The sequence below is a fragment of the Hypanus sabinus genome, chromosome 6, assembly GCF_030144855.1.
Source record: "Hypanus sabinus isolate sHypSab1 chromosome 6, sHypSab1.hap1, whole genome shotgun sequence".
Taxonomy (NCBI): Eukaryota; Metazoa; Chordata; class Chondrichthyes; order Myliobatiformes; family Dasyatidae; genus Hypanus; species Hypanus sabinus.
The window spans coordinates 153,445,851-153,467,972 of NC_082711.1; the positions used below are offsets into that span (position 1 = coordinate 153,445,851).

Consider the following 22,122-nt stretch of genomic DNA (forward strand, 5'->3'; position numbering starts at 1 on the left):
CCTGGGCATCACTATTTTGCAGGATCTCCATCTGGAAACATAGAAAACCCACAGCACAATACAGACCTTTCAGCCCACCATGCTGTGCTGAACCCACAGCACAATACAGACCTTTCGGCCCACAATGCTGTGCTGAACGTGTACTTACTTTAGAAATTACCTAGGGTTACCCATAGCCCTCTATTTTTCTAAGCTCCATGTACCCATCCAGGAGTCTCTTAAAAGACCCTATTGTATGCACCTCCACCATCGTCACCGGCAGCCCATTCCACGCACTCACCACTCTCTGCATAAAGTACTTATCTCTGACATCTCCTCTTTAGCTTCTTCCAAGCACATTAAAACTATGCCCTCTCATGCTAGCCATTTCAGCCCTGGGAAAAAGCCTCTGACTATCCACACGATCAATGCCCCTCATCATCTTATACACCTCTATCAGGTCACCTCTCATCCTCCAACACTCCAAGGAGAAAAGGCAAAGTTCAGTCAACCTATTCTCATAAGGCATGCTCCCCAATCCAGGCAACATCCTTGTAAATCTCCTCTGCACCCTTTCTATAGTTTCCACATCCTTCCTGTAGTGAGGTGACCAGAACTGAGAACAGTACTCCAAGTGGAGTCTGACCAGGGTCCTATATAGCTGCAACATTACCTCTCGGCTCTTAAACTCAATCCCACAGTTGATGAAAGCCAATGCACCATATGCCTTCTTAACCACAGGGTCAACCTGAACAGCAGCATTGAGTGTCCTATGGACTCAGACCCCAAGATCCCTCTGATCCTCCACACTGCCAAGAGTCTTACCACCAATACTATATTCTGCCATCATATTTGACCTACCAAAATGAACCACCTCACACTTACCTGCCATCTGCCACTTACTCCATCTTACTCCATCTGCCACTTCTCAACCCAGTTTTGCATTCTATTGATTTCTACCTGTAACCTCTGACAGCCCTCTACACTATCCACAACACCTCCAATCTTACTAACCCATCCCTCCACTCCTCATCCTGGTCATTTATAAAAATCACGAAGAAAAAGGGTCCCAGAACAGATTTCTGAGGCACACCACAGGTCACCGACCTCCATGCAGATCATGACCTGACTATAACCACTCTTTGCCTTCTGTGGGAATCCAATTCTGGATCCACAAAGTAAGGTCCCCTTGGATCCCATGCCTCCTTACTTTCTATATAAGCCTTGCATGGGGTAGCTTAGCAAGTGCCTTGCTGAAATCCATATACATTACATCTACTGCTCTACCTTCATCAACGTGTTTAGTCACATCCTCAAACAATTCCATCAGGCTTATAAGGCATGACCTGCTTTTGTCAAAGCCATGCTGACTATTCCTAGTCATTTTATACCGCCCCAAATGTTCATAAATCCTGCCTCTCAGGATCTTTTCCATTAACTTACCAACCACCGAAGTAAGACTTACTGGTCTATAATTTCCTGGGCTATCTTTACTCCCCTTCTTGAATAAGGGAACAACATCTATAACCCTCCAATCCTCCAGAACCTCTCCCATTCCCATTGATGACATAAAGATTATTGCCAGAGGCTCAGCAATTTCCTCCTTCACTTCCCACAATTTCCTGTGGTATATTTCATCCGGTCCCGGTGACTCATCCAACTTGATGATTTCCAAAAGCTCCAGCACATCCTCTTTCTTAATGTCTCTGTGCTCAAGATTTTCAATCCACTATAAGTCATCCCTACAATTGCTAAGATCCTTTTCCATAGTGAATACTGAAGCAAAGTATTCAGTAAGTATCTCTGCTATCTCCTCCGGTTCCATACACACTTTTCCATTGTCACATTTGACTGGTCCTATTCTCTCATGTCTTATCCTCTTGCTCTTCACATACTTGTAGAATGCCTTGGGTTTTTCCTTAATCCTGCTCACCAAGGCCTTCTCATGGTCTCTTCTGGCTCTCTTAATTTCATTCTTAAACTCCTTCCTGCTAGGCTTCTGCATATAATCTTCTGCATCTCTATCATTACCTAGTTTTTTGAACCTTTCGTAAGCTTTTCTTTTCTTCTTGAGTAGATTTTCAATTAACCTTGTACACCACATTTCCTGTATGAACATCTCCTTCATGAACAAAAAGAAAGGCTCCGCAAAGAATGCAATTGTTGTGGAAGTAGGCAAAATTCAATCATCCTCCAGAACATACTGGTGCAATTCTAAACCACGAAGTTTCTCACATTAGCCATTAATGGCTAGTTCTTCATGTCAGCCATCTTTTCACAATGTACAAGAGCTACTGTGAACTGTCAGGCCAGCAGAATATGTCACCGGCTGCAGTCTATCATCACTACAGGACTTGTATGTGTCCAGGAAAATTCACTGCAGTCACTACCAAATCTGCAAACTATCTTTTGCAAATGCTCCCTCTGAAGTACACTATCGGCCTATTAAAACAAAAACAATAAAATTTTTCCAAATGTTTCACCCATTCTTCCCACCCAAAATATTATTTCAAATTTATTTGCTATTTGATCAAATTAAATATAAGCAACATTACCATTTGCTATACAGAGGTATTCATTTTAAAATTACCGGAAAAAAATATCATTAGCAATCTAAGCATGGCTATGGAATTTCATACACTTCTCCATTGCACACATTCAGATTAGGAAAGCCTGTTTATAAAGCTATTAACTGACTACAACTCTAATCATAAAGGATTTCACAGTCAAAATACTATGGTGCATTTTCTATACCATTTTAAACCGAAATAAAACATCTTTCACTTAATTCGGAGAAACTACAAACTTTTGTAATTGATAAAAGTTACTATCTGTTTTGATTTCCTAACCTCCTAGTAATTGCTTGGTATTGCTGAATAGTTTGACATAATCCTCACAGTTGATGTATTAAGAGAAACAACTTTACATATTGCTAAATGCCTAAGAAATTAATTTGCACAGAACACACGTCTCCTTGTTTTCACTATGAGAGTTGTATCAGCTTAAAAATTGATTCAGATTTGGATTCCTTCCATCAAGAAAACTATAGAACATAAACAACCCCAATGGACAGGAATAGCAACAGCAATCTGAATTGTGAAATCCGGAGGTATCTAAATGTCTACATTAATCACACTCAAGAAAGCAGTGATTATAGTTTGTGAAGACACAAGTCAATGGCGATAGTGTTAGCATTATGGAATAGTCTTCAAAAGTATTAAATATATTTAGTCTTTTGTCACCGAGTAATGGCTCACTTTGTCATGAGTAAATGGGGAGCTTTGTGGCATACATCTCCGATTCTCATAATATTTATACTCATCGGTTGAGTATTCCATAACTGTCTCTCTTGAAGATTCAAGAGATTCAAAGTACATTTATTATCAAAGTATGGATGCAGTATACAACCCTGGGATATGTCTTCCCACAGACAGGCATGAAACAAAGTAAACCAAAGAAAAACCTCAACCCTCCGCCCCAAATGTGCAAAAAATATTGCGCAAATGGCAAGAAAGCAACAAACACAGAACATAAAACACAAAATCGATAGAGTCCCAGCATATTCGGTTCCGCTCAGTTCATTTCAACCTAGCTCTGTGTTGTTAGTTAGCGGCAGGCCACCCCCATCAAAATCGCAGCAGAGGAGAAAAAGGAGCGACCAGAAACTGGGAACACATCACAACACACACTACAGAGTGCAATCAACAAGCTGCATCAATTAAACCTTGCCCAAGACCCAGAACTCCAAGCACAATCCTCCGGCAGCATCAAGTGCGAGAGAATTTAATTTTCAAAAGTGATTCAAAATACTCTTACATTTCAGAACCTCTCCTGGAAATAGGACTCATGCATGAAATAGGGCCCTAGGTCTCCATAAAAGTCTATAAAGAACATCAGAAATTCAGGAAGAATGGAATGGGCAACTTGAAAAGGGACCAGCCTTTCTTCTAATTATCAGGTATTCTTCAAGTTAGAGCACCAAAGAAAACCCTTTATGTCAACTCTACTTGTCAATTTCCTGATCTGAGCAACTATCATGACAGACCAAAATTACTATAAAGTTATTTAAATGCAAGGAGTTATATTTTCCTGCAATGTTAGGCTTGCATAAAAACTAAATAAACATTTTTAAATAAAGGTATTTTCCTTTTCTTGTTACACTTCTGACTTTATTTCTATCCCATTGTCCATTTGGAAGGCAAAAGGATCACTGACACCTATCTATCAACTAACAACAAGGTCACTACTTGGTGATCAAGGGACATGGTCATCACAACGAGGCTAGACAATGGCACAGTGTTTTGGATAAGATAACTGTAGTTAAAATAATTAGATCTTGAGAATTGTGCATGAAGTTACTTCTAATTGTTAAGGAACGATTGCGAGATTAACTTGGGGATATCCATGTTTGATTCACTGCGGTCAATCTGCTGTATGCCTTGAAATTAGGTTTCTATTTAATATTATGCTACAACTTTTTTTTCCTGTTTACTCACAGAAATTGGATTCTAACATAACGTTCTCTAATAAATCATAAAAAAGGAGAATATGTCACTATTTATTAGCAAGAAGAAATGAAATATAGGCACCCCATTTATCAACTGATGTTTTGCTTTCTGCATCTGTTACCTCAGCTCTGATTCATCGGCATATTTCTTCCAGTATGACTGAGCCTCCATAACCTGTGTAACTCTGTGCAAGGCATGCTCTGACCATCGCCATTACGAAAACCCTACAATGTGTAATGATGTGGGTCTGCTTGTGACGCAGGACCTGATAATGGAAGCATATCACTTTATGTGAGCTAGGTCACACTCTATCTCTTCAGCGGATGAGCAAGCACTCATGTACTACTCCAGGAAAATTGCAAGCTAAGTAATTTGATGTCAACAAATTAGAGAGAGTACCGAGGAGATTTACTCAAATGTTACCTGGGTTTCAGCACCTAAGTTCCAGAGAAAAGTTGAATAAGTTAGGTCTTTATTCTTTGGAGCGTAGAAGGTTCAGGAGGAACTTGACAGAGGTAGTTAAAACTATGAGGGGGAATAGATAGAGTTTACATGGATAGGCTTTTTCCATTGAGGGTAGGGGAGATTCAAACAAGTGGACATGAGTTGAGAGTTAAGGGGCAAAAGTTTAGGGGTAACACAAGGGGGAAATTCTTTACTCAGAGAGTGGTAGCTGTGTGGAACGAGCTTCCAGTAGAAGTGGTAGAGACAGGTTCAATTTTGTCATTAAAAAAAAAAATTGGATAGGTATATGGACAGGAAAGGAATGGAGGGTTATGGGCTGAGTGCAGGTAGGTGGGACTAGGTGAGTGTAAGCGTTCGGCACTGACTAGAAGGGCCGAGATGGCCTATTTCTGTGCTGTAATTGTTACATGGTTGTAAGTAGAATCTAATAAGTATTTGTAAGCAATTGCTAGCAAAATTAAATTACGTTAACATGGACAAAGTATGTGCAAAACCCAGATTTTTAAACAGGCAAATGGCACTATCACACAATAGTGGTACTTGATCACAACTTTTCATTAAAATAATTCCCTTATTTAACTAATTGATGTATTTCAGAAAAAAAGATTGGCTAATTGCTTTTTAGGAATCTATCAACATACTTCATTACTTCTACAGAAATTCCTCGAACTTTCCTCAGACTTCTCTCACTAGGGATGTTCCATAAATAATTCCATGTTACTTGTATATAACAACTTGGAAAATCTATCAGTATTCCTAATATAACACAATATGTTAAATATGGCTTGCATGCTGTGTTCCACAGTCCATTTAATCCATTGGAAATCTGATTTGGTATTAAAAGGTTTAAAGTAAATTAATTTAGAGGGAATAATTCTAGTCACATATGGTCAGTGTAATGCAGAAAACATTTTGAAAAGCTTATCTGATTTCCACAAAATGATGTTAGTATAACTGAATCATTTGACTGTGTCACAAGGCAGACCCTGTTCAATGAATCCAGTTTCTTTACGCAGGTCCCTGAATATGTGAACGCTAAACAGACTGCATGTCAAAGGCAGCTCTGGGAAATTTGCCAAGTCCTCTTACCCTGTAAATCCATTTGATAATGCCACAGATATCGGGGTCTTGAATATGTTGGTAGCAAAACCAGCAAGATTAGCCAGTTAAAAATCTGACAGCATACTGAGATTAAGTGATAGATGTAATTCAATTTAAATGCCTACTTAACACTGATTTCAGAAATGAAGATCTATAATATTCTGAAATCAGTTCAGTAATATCTATAAACATTTACTTACAAGTGGATCATTTAACCCTTTATTCTTAGGTACAGGTCACCAATGATAAATTAGCTTTCTGATGAAGTTTGAACAAAACACAGCAAGCAGATTCAAGGTGTACCTATGAATCCCACAGGTCCAAGCTGGTTGGTTCAACACATACAACCAGCTGGAGGGACTCAGCAGGTCAGGCAGCTTCTGTGGAAATGAGCAGTCAACGTTTCAGGCCAAGACCCTTCATCAGGACTGAAGAGGGAGGGGGCTGGGGCCCTATAAAGAAGGTGGGGGGGGGGAGGTTTGGAAGGAGAAGGCTGGTGGGTGTCAGGTATAAGACAACACCAAGCTGGTTGGTGCCAGGTATAAGACAGCACCAAGATGGTTGGTGCTGTCTTATACAATCTTGATTGGGGTTGGGATCACTGGCAACAAGAGAGCAGCTTTAATTGGTTTCTGCAAAAAATGTATCCCACCACCCCTTAAGGTGCCGCAGTGGTGTAGTGGTTCACGTGATGCAATTACATCTTGGGGCATTCTGGAGTCCAATTCCAGTGCTGTCTGTAAGGAGTCTGCATGTTCTCCCTGTGACCACGTGGGTTTCCTCCGGATACTCCGCTTCCCCCCCAGAGATGCACCGGTTAGTAGGTCATTGTAAATTGTCCTGTGATTAGGCTTGTGTTAAACAATTGGGTCATTGGGCAATGTGACTTGTTGGGCAGGAAGGGCCTGTTCAGCACTGTCTCCCCAAATTAAAAATGTTAAAAAAATTAAAAAATGATTCCTTTCAAACTGCCTGCCAGTAATGGGATAATGAAAGAGAGGCAATGCAAAGGAAAGTAATAAAAGAAAATTAGATAAGAAATTGGAAAAGAAAACAAATCCAAGTTAGGAAGTCTTCACAACACAATGGTCACATGAACAGGTCCAAACTGTCCATCCCTCTTACGAGGTAAGAAACAGTTAAGAAATATGGAAAACTGAAATTTTAGTCTTTAAGGGATTCATTATCTTAACCTGCTGTGTATAACCAGAAAGTGGTTTTGAAAAAAAAATTATTTTTTTTAAAATCGAAGAATCTGAAGCAAAGACAGAAAAGTTGTCATTCTCCAGCATAAGCAATGGGGGTCCCATTTCTGTCTCAATTCTGATTCTGACACTGACTTAACTAAAGTGAATGTAAAAGGATGGTCATGGGAACATCTGATGCTCATCTTCTTAAAGACAATTTGCAACTAGTTGATCTCACGCTGAGGTAGATCAAGCACAGTTTCTTGAGGGAGGAAAATGAAACCAAGAGACATTTACCTCCTGTACCTAATAAAGTGGCCATTGAGTGTGTGTATGTGGTATTCTGCTGGTGTAATCTATCTACTTCATGGTTCGATGTGTTTTGCATTCAGAAATGCTCTTCTGCACACCACTGTTGTAACGCCTGATTACTTGAGTTACTGTTGCCTTGTTAGCTTGAATCTGTTTGGCCATTTTCCTCTGACCTCTCTCATTACCACTGTTTCCATCCACTGAACTGCCTCTCACTAGTTATTTTATTGTTTTTCTTGCACCATCCTCCGTAAACTCCAGAGACCGTTGCGCGTGAAAACACCAGGAGGTCGGCAACTTCTGAGATACGCAAACCACCCTGTCTGACACCAACAATCATTCCATGGTCAAAGTCACTTAGATCACTTTTCTTCCCCATTCTGATGTTTGGTCTGAACAACAGCTGAACCTCTTGACCATGTCTGCATGCTTTTATGCATTGAGTTGCGGCCATGTGATTGGCTGAATCGATTCTGCATTAATATTCAGGTGTACAGATGTACCTGATAAAACAGTTACTGAGTGTAGATAGTAATCCACCCCAAATATTAAGCTCATATTCGGGCTGGATGTCTCCACCTGTATAATGCCGACTGTCATGTAAACATATCATTATACCTTCAAACAGTGTAGCATTGCAGCAGCAACATGGAAAATGAGAGTCTAGTACAAATAATTAATAATGGAAAATATTGCAGGAAACCTGGTGTAAACAAGATATATCAGAGTAACACACAAGAGACAGGAGATGCTGGAATATGGAGCAACAATCTGCCAGGAGAACTCACCAGGTCAAGGAGCAACTGTGGGAGGAAAGGAATTGTTAACATTTTTGGTTGAAATTCTGCAGATACTGATTATCAGAGATATGGAATTTTTTTTATCGCTCAGCTCATTTTCATTTCTTCAGCTATCATCACAACGAGGAACATGGTCCAAAGCTTATTATGGAACACTTAATTACATTATAATGCATTTTATGTATCGCACGTTCCCTTTGCAATTGGTGATTTCTGACATTAATCATCAGACACAATTGAAATTCAATATTATTATCAATGACATTAGATGCATGAAAGGCTTTACACTCGAGAAAGGAAACTTCTATGTTCAAGAAATATTCATTACTATCATAACATTCAATACTCAATTAATTTAAAGATGCTTCTCTGGCAATGAAGAAACTAATATCAAACGCTGGAACTAAAAACTTTATTCTGGGGTATTGAAGGGCAAATGATAGTCCTTTAAAATATTTTGAACCTGCATTCAAGTATGTGACCATAAGACCATTGCACACAGTAGGTGAATTAGACCATTTGGCTCATTGAACATGGCTGATTTATCAGCCCTCTCAATCTTGCCTTCTCCCTTTAACCATTGACACCCTGACTACTGTAGAAGTGACCAACTTCTGCTTTAAATATTCCCAAAGACTTGGCCTCCACAGTCATCTGTGGTAATGAATTCCACAGATTCACCTCCCTCTAGCTAAGGAAGTTCCTCATCTCTGTTTAAAAGGGGTTATTTTTGTACACTTAGTACTTCGAGGCTGTGCCCTCTGGCTCCTAAACTCTCCCACTATAGTAAGCACCCTCTCTGTGTCCTCCTTGTCTAGGCCTTTCAATATTCAATAGATTTCAACGAGATTCCCTTCCACCCCAACCCCCATTCTGTTAAAATATCTCAAAAATTGTAAGTTTCTGAATTAAGCTTGGAAGAATGAGTACAGGCCCCAAGCCATCAAACACGTAAGCATTATATAATGCAACTATACTATCGTTTAAATGTTATATGCATTTGCCCATCTAATTTATGTGTTTCTATCCACATTTTTATTTTCAGTATTCTCTACAGTGTAGAAGTTACGACTGAGCAATTTATGCAGGATTTTATCAGTTATACATGCAGAGCACATATTCACTGTTGTGATCCTATCTCTAATATTTGTGTGAGACTCCACAAGAAAAACACTGCAGTTTCAGTCCTTGCATTACAATAGTTATATAGCTGTTGATTAAATGCTATCTTTACAAACCGGTTAGTATTTGGAGGTTTTATATCAGTTCAAGCATCTCTGTTGGCTGCAGGCTGTGAAAAAACTATATCTTTTTTTTAAACCCCCAAATGAATAACAGAGCTCATGGAATTATTGCAATTCCCTCTTGTGGGTTTGGTTGCCCGTGATAATGCATTTGCACTGTGACTGTTAATTAGCCCTGACAGTGGATCTGATGCAGCAGAGACAAAACTTCTACGTTAAATCAAATTTACATTCAAACCTTATAACTAAAGGTCAAATGCTTTCACCTTTTATGTGAAAGAATGAATCTATTTTCAAAAGCTGATAGGGTTCTTGATATCCTGAAGTGAAATAGAATTCTCAAAACTTTGGAACTGCAGGTGCTCTCCCAATGGGAATACCTCACTCACAGGTATAGCTATCATACTCAAGATCTTTATTAACAAATTAACTTAAAGTGTGCTCCTGTAAGTATCGATGATTATATGTGCTAAGAAATAGTTAAGAAGTGACATCTGGGGAAAGTAGGTTGGTGACGGGCAAGAAGAAAGTGTCTGGAATTGGGAATAGATACATTTAAGGACAGAATGCCAGAGGGACTGATGAATGGAAAGGAAAATGAGATTGTGAACAATTACCATTGATAGTGATACTCAGGCAAGAGGCTAAGGGATTTCTGTACATTATTCCACAGCAGAAAATAATGGAACATGCACAATGCTCACCTGAGTCTGTAATGTTTCCAAATATTTTTCAACAAAAACAAATAATATAAATTCTTGTAAATATTTCCTTTAAAATTCCACTTATCATTTCTGAATTAGGTATTTATTTTAGACCAAATGTCTAATTAGAATGAAAGAATTGTGCCTGACTTTATTGTGAAAATTGCTTATATAGAGCACTTTGAGGATGTGGAATATTTTGAACTCTTCATGCCAAGGTCTGGGACATTAGAAAATGTTCTAGGCCAGGGGTTCCCAACCTTTTTTATGCCATGGACCCCTATCACTAACTGCGGGGTCCACAGATCCTATGCTGGGAACTCCGGCTCTGAGCATTTTCTGTTGAGGTGAGTGTCATTTCCCCATCACATTTTCTGCATGTGATTACCAACAACGATTGGATGATAAGATTGTGATTGGCATTCATTGCCGTTCAGTCACTGTAAACTAGCGCATCATAAAGAAAGTTGAGTTGGTAGTCAGATCACTGTCAATTGTAATTGTTCAGAATCTTACTGAATTTTCATTTCCCTTTCCATTTCCAGGGATGAGAAGGGATATAACTATGAGAAGAGGGGGAAGAAATTGATGGGCATTGAGAAAAGATCTGTGTGTCTTCAATGGCCACAGGAGTGGTAAGAGAGGATTGGAAGATGGCAAGTGTTGCTCTGTCGCTCAAGAAAGGTAAAAGGAACAAAGTCAGGAATAATAGACAAGCCTGACATCTGTGGTGGGAAAACTAATGGAGAGGATTTGCGAGCATGTGAAGCATAGTCTGATTTGGAATAATCAGCATGGCTTCGTGAGGGGCAGATTGTGGTTGAGTTTTTCAAGGGAGTGACAAAGGCAGAGTGGTGTATATGGATCTTGGTAAAGCACTTGACATGGTTCCACATTGCAGGCTCCTCCTTAACGTCTGAGACATGGGATCCATGGAAATTGGCTGCATAAGTTCAGGACTGGCTTGCCCACAGAAGGGAGAGGGTGGTCGGAGATGGAGCCTATTCTGCCTGGATATCAGGGACTCTACAGGGATGTGCTCCGGGACCCCTAATCTCTGTGATTTGACTTGCTCATTAACTTCTTAATGGTCTGGAGGCAGAGTACATTACAGAATCACTTTAGTTTTTATAATCCTGCTCGCACTCCGAGGTCTTCCACTAGCAGTTTTTTTTTAAATTTAAAAGGAAAATTGGAAAGTCAGCTTTTTTTTTAAACCATGCTTGTAGAGTATGGAATTCAATACCTAAAACTACAAAGGATGTATACTCAGTTGACACTTTTAAATGCCAGCTTAAAACCTATTTAACCTTTCTTTTAACAAACATCATTTTGTCTTTTGCTTTTATGCTTGCAGTTGATCCCTTTATAAAGCACCTTGAACTACGTCATTTGTATGGAAAGTGCTCTTTAATAAACTTATTAATATATAATGATTGGGATGAAGAAGTAGAATGGTGGGTCAGTAAGTCTGCAGATGATATGAAGGTTGGTATTGTGGCGTGGAAGGTTTGTCATAGATATAGACAGGATACAATGCTGGGCAGAGAAATGGCAGATGGAGTTCAGTCTGGTAATGTGAGGTGTTACACTTTCGAAGATCAAACTGGAAGGCAAACCACAAGGTTAATGGCAGGATTCTTGGCAGTGTGGAAGAACAAAGGGATCTTGGGGTCCAGATCCACAGATCCTTCAAAGATGCTGTTCAAGTTGTTAGGATGGTTGCACTGAGTTCATGAGCTGCAACTTTATGTTGCAGCTCTATAAAAATCTGGTCAGACCTCAGCGATTCAGGAACAGCTTCTTCCTCTCTGCCATCTGATTCCTAAATGGACATTGAACCCAGGAGACTACCTCACTTTTTTAAATATATATTATTTCTGTTTTATTGCATGATTTTTAATCTATTCAATATATGTATACTGTAATTGATTTACTATTATTTTTTTTCTTCTATATTATGTATTGTATTGAACTACTGTTGCTGCTGCAAAGTTAACAAATTTTATGACACACGCTGGTGATAATAAACCTGATTCTGATTTTGACTTGGAGTATTGGATTCAGTTAGGAATGCCTTATTATAGGAAAGATGCGGAATCCTTAGATAGGGTGCAGAGATTTACCAAGATTAGAGAACATTGCTTATGAGGAAAGGCTGAGGCAGCTAGGGCTTTTGTCTTTGAAGAGGAGGACGAGAGGACAGCCAGCATCTTTTCTCAGGGCAGCAATGACTGAAAAAAGAGGACATATGTCTAAGGAGAGGGGGTGATGTCAGAGGTAGGTGTTTTTTTTTAAAACTACACAGAAATTGTTGGTGCCTGGAAAGCACTGCCAGGTGAGGTGATAGAGGCTGTTCTAATGCAGAGAGTTAGATAGGCACATGGTTGTAAGAGAAATGGAGGGAGGGGTTAGATTGATTGTGAATTAGGTTTACTTAGGTCAGCACAACCGAAAGGTCGACACTAAATTGTACTTTTTATGCTCTATGCTCTACACTCAGAATCAGATTTAATATCACTGGCATATGTCATGTAGCTTGTTGTTTAGTGGTAGCTGTACTTCGCAATACATAATAATAAAAAGCTACCATTTCAATAAGAAATATATATTTTTACATATATGAAAAAAAAAGTGAGGTAGTGTACATGGTTCTCATTTTTCATTCGTGCCACTACATTGAACATCAGGGCAGTAAGAAGATGGAAAAAGTAAACTAAGTTTATCATTTGAAGTAAAATGCTAATGATTTTAATTGATTTCTTCAGTACTTCAGAACATTACTGTACCTGAAATTATATGTAACAAAACCGATGAATTTCAGGCTTATAGGATTATTACAAGTTCTTTCAAACATTAAAACTGCAAAGGAACACAGAGGGCCTGGAACCTCTGTTATAACCACGTAAATGAATTATTATTATTTGTCACTTTTTAAAATACTTCATGAATATAGGTAGATGATCTACTGATCAATTGTTGTAATGAGTTCCTCATAATTCTCGTGTTCCAAAAAATGAAATTGGTAAATTAAGTTTAATTACCTATACGTGTATATTTTAATGACCAAGATTAAAGCCGGCTTGTTATTATATGTACCATTTCCTGCTTGTCAGTGGCAGTCATTGCTTGATTCGAACTTAAGCATGTTTGTGGATTAAATTCTCCTTAACACAATAAAAACTCTCGTACGACATTAGTGAGTGTTGCACTCTCGAACTTCCTGTTTTTCTTCAGATGTGATTTTTGAACAGAAATCATTGATAACGTTCTTGGGTGAAAGCTTCATGTCATTTGTTCAAAGACTTGTTGGTGAATTCTCAGCATTGACCTTCCCAGTAATTTTCCCTCAACCAATAGTCATAAAACAGGTGACTTGGTCACTTATACTGCTAGTCTTTGGACATGCTATGTAAAAATTGGTCAATACATTTTTTTAAACAATCCAACTGAGAAAATATTTCAAAAATTTCAAATATTTTCAAAAATATTTTCTATCTCCTTTACCATAGCATTAGAGAGGGACAGGAACAGACAAGTTAGGAAAGTATTTAACTGGAGTAAGGGGAGATATGAAGCTATTAGACAGGAACTTGGAAGCATAAATTGGGAACAAATGTTCTCAGGAAAATGTATGGAAGAATGTGGTAAATGTTCAGGAGATATTTGTGTGGTGTTCTGCATAAGTACATTTGAATGAGACAGGGAAAGGATGGTAGGGTACAGGAACCATGGCACACAAAGGCTGTTGAAAATCTAGTCAAGAAGAAAAGCTTACAAAAGGTTCAAAGAAATAGGTAATGATAAAGATCTAGTAAATTCCAAGGCTAGCAAGGAAGGAGCTTAAGAATGAAATTAGGAGAGCCAGAAGGGGCAATGAGAATGCTTTAGTGAGCAGGATTAAAGAAAACCTGAAGGCATTCCATAAGTATGTGAAGAGCAAGAGGATAAGATGTGAGAGAATAGGACCAATCAAGTGTGTCAGTGGAAAGGTGTGTATGGAACCGAAGGAGATAGCAGAGATACTTAATGAATACTTTACTTTAGTATTCACTATGGAAAAGGACCTTGGCAATTGCATGGATGACTTACAGTGGACTGAAAAGCATGAGCATATAGACAATAAGAAAGAGGATGTATTGGAGTTTTTGGAAAGCATCGAGTTGGAAATGGATGAGATATACCCCAGGGAATTGTGGGAGGTAAAGGAGGAGATTGCTGAGCCTCTGGCAATGATCTTTGTATCATCAATGGGGACTGGAGAGGTTCCAGAGAATTGGAGGGTTGCAGATGCAGTTCCGTTATTCAAGAAAAGGAGTAGAGATAGCCCAGGGAATTATAGACCAGTGAGTCTTACTTCAGTATTGGTAAGTTCATGGAGATGATCCTGAGAGTCAGGATTTATGACCATTTGGAGAGGTATAATATGATTAGGAGTAGTCAGCATGGTTTTGTCAAGGGCAGGCCATGCCTTACGAGCCTGATTGATTTTTTTGAGGATGTGACTAAACACATTGATGAAGGAAGAGCAGTAGATGTAGTGTATATGGATTTCAGCAAGGTATTTGGTAAGGTACCCCATGCAAGGCTTATTGAGAAAGTAAGGAGGTATGGGATTCAAGAGGACATTGCTTTGTAGATCCAGAACTGGCTTGCCCACAGAAGGCAGAGAGTGGTTATAGATGGGTCATATTCTGCATGGAGGTCAGTGACCAGTGGGGTGCCTCAGGGATCTGTTCTGGGACCCTTACTCTTTGTGATTTTTACAAATGACCTGGATGAGGAACTGGAGGGATGGGTTAGTAAGGTTGCTGATGTCACAAAGGTTGGAGGTGTTGTGGATAGTTGTCAGAGGTTACAGCACGACTATGATAGAATGCAAAACTGGGCTGAGAAGTGGCAGATAGAGTTCAACCCAGCTAAGTGTGAAGTGGTTCATATTGGTAGGTCAAATATGATGGCAGAATATAGTATTAATGGTAAGACTCTTGGCAATGTGGAGGAGTAGAGGGATCTTGGGGGTCCAAGTCCACAGGATGCTCAAAGCAGCTGCACAGGCTGACTCTGTGGTTAAGAAGGCGTAGTGTATTGGCCTTCATCAATCGTGGAATTGAATTTAAGAGCCGAGAGGTAATGTTGCAGCTATATAGGACCCTGGTCAGACCCCACTTGGAGTACTGTACTTAGTTTTGGTTGCCTCACTACAGGAAGGAGGTGGAAGCCATAAAAAAGACTGCAGAGGAGATTTACAAGGATGTTGCCTGGATTGGGGAGCATGCCTTATGAGAATAGGTTGAGTGAACTTGGCCTTTTCTCCTTGGAGCAACGGAGGATGAGAGGTGACTTGATTGCGGTGTATAAGATGATGAGAGGCATTGATCGTGTGGATAGTCAGAGGCCTTTTCCCAGGGCGGAAATGGTTGCCACAAGAGGGCACAGGTTTAAGGTGCTTGGGAGTAGGTACAGAGGAGATGTCAGGGGTAAGTTTTTTATTCAGAGAGTGGTGAGTGCGTGGAATGGGCTGCCGGCAATGGTGGTGGAGGCAGATACAATAGGGTCTTTTAAGAGGCTTTTAGATAGGTACATGGAACTTAGTAAAATAGAGGGCTATGGGTAAGCCTAGTAATTTCTAAGTAAGGGACATGTTCGGCACAACTTTGTGGGCTGAAGGGCCTGTATTGTGCTGTAGGTTTTCTATGCTTATGTTTCTATATGACTAAACACTTTGAAGAAGGTAGAGTGGTAGATGTAGTGTATATGCATTTCAGCCAGGTATTTGATGTTACCCCACGCAAGGCTTATAGAGAAAGTAGGGAGGCATGGGATCTAAGGGGACCTTACTTTGTGATTCCAGAACTGGCTTGCCCACAGAAGGCAAAGAGTGGCTGTAGATGGGTCATATTCTGTATGGAGGTTGGTGACCAGTGGTGTGCCTCTGGGATCTGTTTTGGGACCCCTTCTCTTCGTGATGTTTATAAATGAGCTGGATGAGGAAGTGGAAGGATGGGTTAGTAAATTTGCTGAAGACACAAAGTTTGTGGGTGTTGTGGATAGTGTGGAGGGTTGTCAGAGGTTACAGCAGGATATTGCTAGGATGTAAAACTGGGCTGAGAAATGGCAGATGGAGTTCAACCCAGATAAGTGTGATTCAATTTGATAGGTCAAATATGATGGCAGAATATAGTATTAATGATAAGACTCTTGGCAGTGTGGAGAATCAGAGGATGCTTGGGGTCAGACTCCATAGGATACTCAAAGCTGCTGTGCAGGTTGACTGTGTGTATTGGCCTTCATCAACCATGGGATTGAGTTCAAGAGCCGAGAGGTAATGTTACAGCTGTATAGGACCCTGCTCAGACCCCACTTGGAGTACTAGGCTCAGTTCTGGTCACCTCACTACAGGAAAGATGTGGAAACTATAGAAAGGGTGCAGAGAAGATTTACAAGGATGTTGCCTGGATTGGGGAGCATGCCTTATGAGAACAGGTTGTGTGAATTTGGCCTTGGAGTGACGGAGAATGAGAAGTGACCTGTAGAGGTGTATAAGATGATGAGAGGCATTGATCGTGTGGATAATCAGAGGCTTTTTCCCAGGGCTGAAATGGCTAGCATGAGAGGGCACAGTTTTAAGGTGCTTGGAAGTAGGTATAGAGATGTTAGGGATAAGTTTTTTTTTTAAAAACGCAGAGTGGTGAGTGTGTGGAATGGGCTGCCGGCAACGGTGGTGGAGGCGGATACAATAGGGTCTTTTAAGAGACTCCTGGATAGGTACATGGAGCTTAGAAAAATAGAGGGTTATGGGTAACCTTAAGTAATTTCTAAAGGACATGTTTGGCACAGCATTGTGAGCTGAAGGGCCTGTATTGTGCTGTAGGTTTTCTATGTTTCTAAATACTTTATTATTTGCATGATATTTTAGGACTTTGTGTGTTCATAAATAATGCATATGGATACAAACTGGAGATCAAAAAATAACTGCAGATGCTGGAATGATAATTTTGATTCTCTTACTGCAGATGCTGGAATGATAATTTTGATTCTCTTACTGCAGATGCTGCCCAACTTAGTGACTGCTTTCAGCATTTCTTTTATTCTTATATTAATACTTATTTTAATTATTCGGGGCTGGACAAAGCTTTACTAAGTGCTTCACTGGAAATTAATCTGCCAATTGATTAAAACAAAATAAGATGTTAAAGAGAACAACTCAGCATCATTGCTTTGGGAATTGTGGGTATGCTGCATAATGAAACCACACTTAAGATGCACAGAACTACTTGATCACAGTTTAAACCTCTTCCTCTATTGCCACAGATGGAACTATTTTGCAGCTCCACAACAGACAATTCTGAAGACTGAAACATGTAAAATTACACATAATCTGCACCATCTTTCAAGGATATAGATCTCATTATAAAATAATGTGCAAACTACAGTATCCGAGGTGCAGAGTGAAAAAATGCTTATGTTCAATGTATGATCACATAATCAATTTGATGAACAATATTGAATCCAACGTCCTGCCCCAGCTTCCAATTGACAGATGATCTTTCTGTTAGAGGAACAGGAGGGAGTGATGCACTTTTCAACTCAACACTGAACAGTACATAGAGGAAAAAAATCAAACTAATTCAAACCATGTTCACTGCAAACTTTCTATCTCTCAAATAGTCCAGTCATGGGGAAAAGAGCTTTCATTTCGCAATTCCCTTTGGAATTCTAACTAGATATTTTATCAGTAGTCGTGTCACAGTGCATTACTGAAGATACTTCACACATAACATTGGCCGCTAGTGGTTGCGATGGTTTTCCCATACACCTGAAGGAATATCAGTAATGCATCATTGATTGTGCAATATTGCGTGGGTGAGACAATTTTCAGGCTTAAACATGGTCTGAAATTGCACAGGAACAAACCTCCCAGTGGAATATGAATGATTTTAAGATGGCATAGCATTTTCAATAACTTTACACTCTCCCTTTGCAGGTCTGTGCTCAGCACATATAAATTTATATACTTGCGATACTTAATATTTATATTTACAGATATACTTTATAAATTGAAAATGACCAAGGTCAAGACTCTCCAAAATATGTACATCCTCTTATGTGCCAAATATAGTTTGTTACTTACATTTTTACATAGGGATCTGAGTAGCCATTTGCATCCATAGCTGCTAAATGTGCACATCGCGCAATGCCAACAACAAGCCCAGTTTTCTGTGAGCTATACTTCAGGGAAATGAGAATCCGACCTCGTTCCTCCAGTGACTTGTCTTCTGTTTTATCTATCTGCAAGGAAGTACAATATTAAATTTATCATTTAATCAGCTGTAGAAATGCAAAGAATTCCACGCACCAACTAATGCCGAAGAACAGGTCCTTCCATTTCACTTATTTCTTTTTTTGTTCAAATAACAAATAGGATGCACATACCATAGCTTGCCAGGGATACTGCCTTACATACTGAAATGGTCATTAGAGGCCAATTGTTCCCTCTCTCCACATGCATGCTTTGTATGCATTTTGTAAATCGTCACTGTGGTATTTTAGAAAAAGTAAAATTGAGGATCAACTTGTCTTCTTGGGAAATTTATTGTTGAAAATATGCATGAACAAAAGTACATTAAAATAAGTGAAAATGAAACAAAAACTACAGATACTAAGAATCACAAATAATATTTTTCTTTGGTCAACAGGAAAACCTTGTTAAAAGTATGCATACAGCCAGGACTACAGGCAAACCTGCCTGACCACAAAGACATACAGTACAACCTGCGGAAGGATTACGGTAAAGGTTTATGGGGGCATTATATTCAACAGGGAATATCTGCAAAACTGTGTTTGATACCTAACATGTCAATAACAATTTTGCTTATTTTCACACTTGGCGCAAGATGACTGTTCTAGCAACTAGAGCTGCATCATTACTCTTTTTGATTTCAGTCGATCAAAGCTGCATTGCTGTAGGGGAGCACACAATCAGTCAAGCATCCTGCATATAGTAATGATGGAAAATTGTGGCAACTGAAGGGGGTTTACACAAAAGATGAATTAAGTAAATGACACAACAAAATGGAGCACATTACTACAGGAATCTTCATCTGAAACACAGTGGGGGAAAATATGACTGTGAAACCAAATGCAGCTGGGAGTACTGTTTCCAGGGGCTCCCAACCTGGGAACTCCTGTTTCAGATTTTGGTGGAAGAAAACCAGGCACCACAGCAAAAAAATTATTTGTCATATTGATGCAGTTTCTCGAGGCCAATTTTACAATGAAAACACGGATTAGTACTACACTAATACGTAGTTCCTGCTTTAAACAAGAAAAACCTGTTAAGAAATTTCCCTTTATTCTTGTGAAGAACACAAACACCATTGAAAGAGCCAATGAAGAGATAGAGTTAAGGTGTGTACAATATCATTTTTTAAAATATTGCTAATTTACAGAAGAATCATTTTTGAAGCCCTAAAAGATGCAAAACTGAGTCTGTTAAATTAGGTTTGGGAGCAGATTGGTCATTGGTGACACACACCAATGCTGGAGGAACTTAGCAGGCCAGGCAGCATCTATGGAAAAGAGCACAGTCAATGTATTGGGCCGAGATCCTTCAGCAGGACTGAAGAAAGACTGGAGCCATCCCCTTCTCTCAATTCCTCCATCTCCACCGCATCTGCTCTCAGTATGAGACTTTTCATTCCAGATCGAAGATGACGTCCTCCTCCTTCAAAGAAAGGGGCTTCCCTCCCTCCACCATCAGTGCTGCACTCAACTATATCTCTTCCATTTCACACATGTCATCCCATCCTCCTGCTACCCTACTAGGGATAGGGTTCCCTTGCCCCCATCTACCACCCCACCAACCTCCACGTCCAGCACATAATTCTTCGTAACTTCCACCACCTCCAACGGGATCCCACCACCAAGAAAATTTTTCCCTCCCCACTGACCCCCCCCCACTTTCTGCTCTCCCCAGAGACCACTGCCTATGTGACTCCCTTGTCCATTCGTCCATCCCCACTGATCTCCCTCCTGGCACTTATCCTTGCGAGCACAACTGCTACAACTGCCCCTACACCTCCTCCCTCACTCAGGGCCCCAGACAGTCCTTTCAGATGAGGCGACACTTCAGCTGTGAGTCTGTTGGGGTCGGGTCATCTACTGTATCTGGTGCTCCCGGCGTGGCGAGAACTGACATAGATTGGGAGACTGCTTTGCTGAGCACCTAAGCTCCAGCCCCCAGATAAAGAGGCCCAGTGGCCAGCCATTTTAATTCCACTTCCCATTCCAGGTCTCCTGTTCTGCTGTGACGAGGCCACGCTTGGGTTGGAGGAGCAAACCTTGTAATCCGTCTGGGTAGCCTCCAACCAAATTGCATAAACATTGATTCTTTGAACTCCCAGTAATGGACCTCCTCCCTTCTTCACCATTCCCCATCCCCTTTTCCGACTCTCACCTTCTTGCCTGCCCATCGCCTCCCTCTCGTGTTTCTCCCCACTTTTCTTTCTTCCATGGACTTCTGACCTCTCTTATTAGATTCCTCCTTCTCCAGCCCTTTATCTCTTTCACCAACAACTTCCCAACTCTTTGTTTCACCCCTTCCAACACTCCCAGTTTCACCTTTCACCTTGTTTCTCCCTGCCCGACCCACCCCCCATCTTCCTACTCTGTCTCATTTATTTTTCTCCAGTCCTGCTGAAGAGTCTCGGCCCGAAACTTTAACTGTACTTTTTTTTTCATGAATGCCACTTGGCCTGTTGAGTACCTCCAGCATTTTGTATGCGTAGCTTGAATTTCCAGCGCCTGCAGATTTTCTCTTGTTTGTGATTGCTCATTGGTGAAATGGGTAATAGCAGATTGCGGTTTTATCTTTAACTATATTTGGTTTTCTTTTCTAATGTAGTTAGCCTGTATAGGACAGGTTGTAAATTCAGTTATTGCACTTTTCAAAAGTTTGTCACGGGCTAATTTCACCCATGTCTTAAAATACTAGCCTGATATTCTTCCATGAAGGAATAAGTTGCCATGTGTTTTTACAACTTTAGAATTGGATGCAAAAATGCTGAATCCTGCTCATTTTACCTCGCTGGATTTAGCATGAGGCAACTTCCACTAAAAGTAATGCAAGTGGCTAGAACTCAATGGCCATAGCCACGCCGTTAGCTGGTCAATGTTTATCATTGGATTTAATCGGCATAAGTTTGGATTACACATAATAAAAGGTTTTGACGAACGAATGCTATCGTGTTTGGAGTTGTGCGTTTGGAGAGTGCTTGAATGCAAAACGTGAATCGCTCTCACGATGGGACAATTAGACAGCCGGCAGAGTGTGCTGAACTTCCTCCCAACCCTGGTTACTATGGGGACGCCACCGGGCTGGAACCCCACTACAGCGAGCTGATTTGGGAAGCGTGCAGAACGAGGCATCCCAAAAGCTGGCCATGTGAGTGAATCTTGGAGGAAAGGCTGTTGCTGCTCCCAATGAGCTCCACAAAAATAATTCTCCATTTTGCTTTCTTGGTCTCCTTAGATCATAGGTGTCAAACTCAAGGCCCACGGGCCATATCCGGCCCGGCGTACAATTATATCCGGCCACGAGATCATTTTAGATAGATCTATTATTTTAATTATTAATGGCCCGGCGATACGAAGCCTATGATTGTAAGTTAATACCAATCATAAAAATAATGCTTGCTCAGCAGTCTTCTTCATAAGAAACGGAATTTGTGAAGTGAGACACTTTGTAGTTATAGCAGAGATGGAGACACATGAGAACAGGCTGAAAAACGGAGGCAATGAAAGCTGCGTTCGCACGCGCC

General features: G+C 40.2%; 1 protein-coding gene across 2 annotated transcripts in view; it reads right to left on the reverse strand.

The window, feature by feature from the left end:
* Positions 1-22,122, reverse strand: part of LOC132395972 (double C2-like domain-containing protein beta) — a 278,070-nt gene that overhangs the window by 45,712 nt on the left and 210,236 nt on the right. For both annotated transcript variants that reach the window (XM_059973214.1, XM_059973215.1), the window contains exon 6: positions 18,435-18,592. In XM_059973214.1, the coding sequence (XP_059829197.1) occupies positions 18,435-18,592 (158 nt within the window). The remainder of the gene's footprint in view (positions 1-18,434; positions 18,593-22,122) is intronic.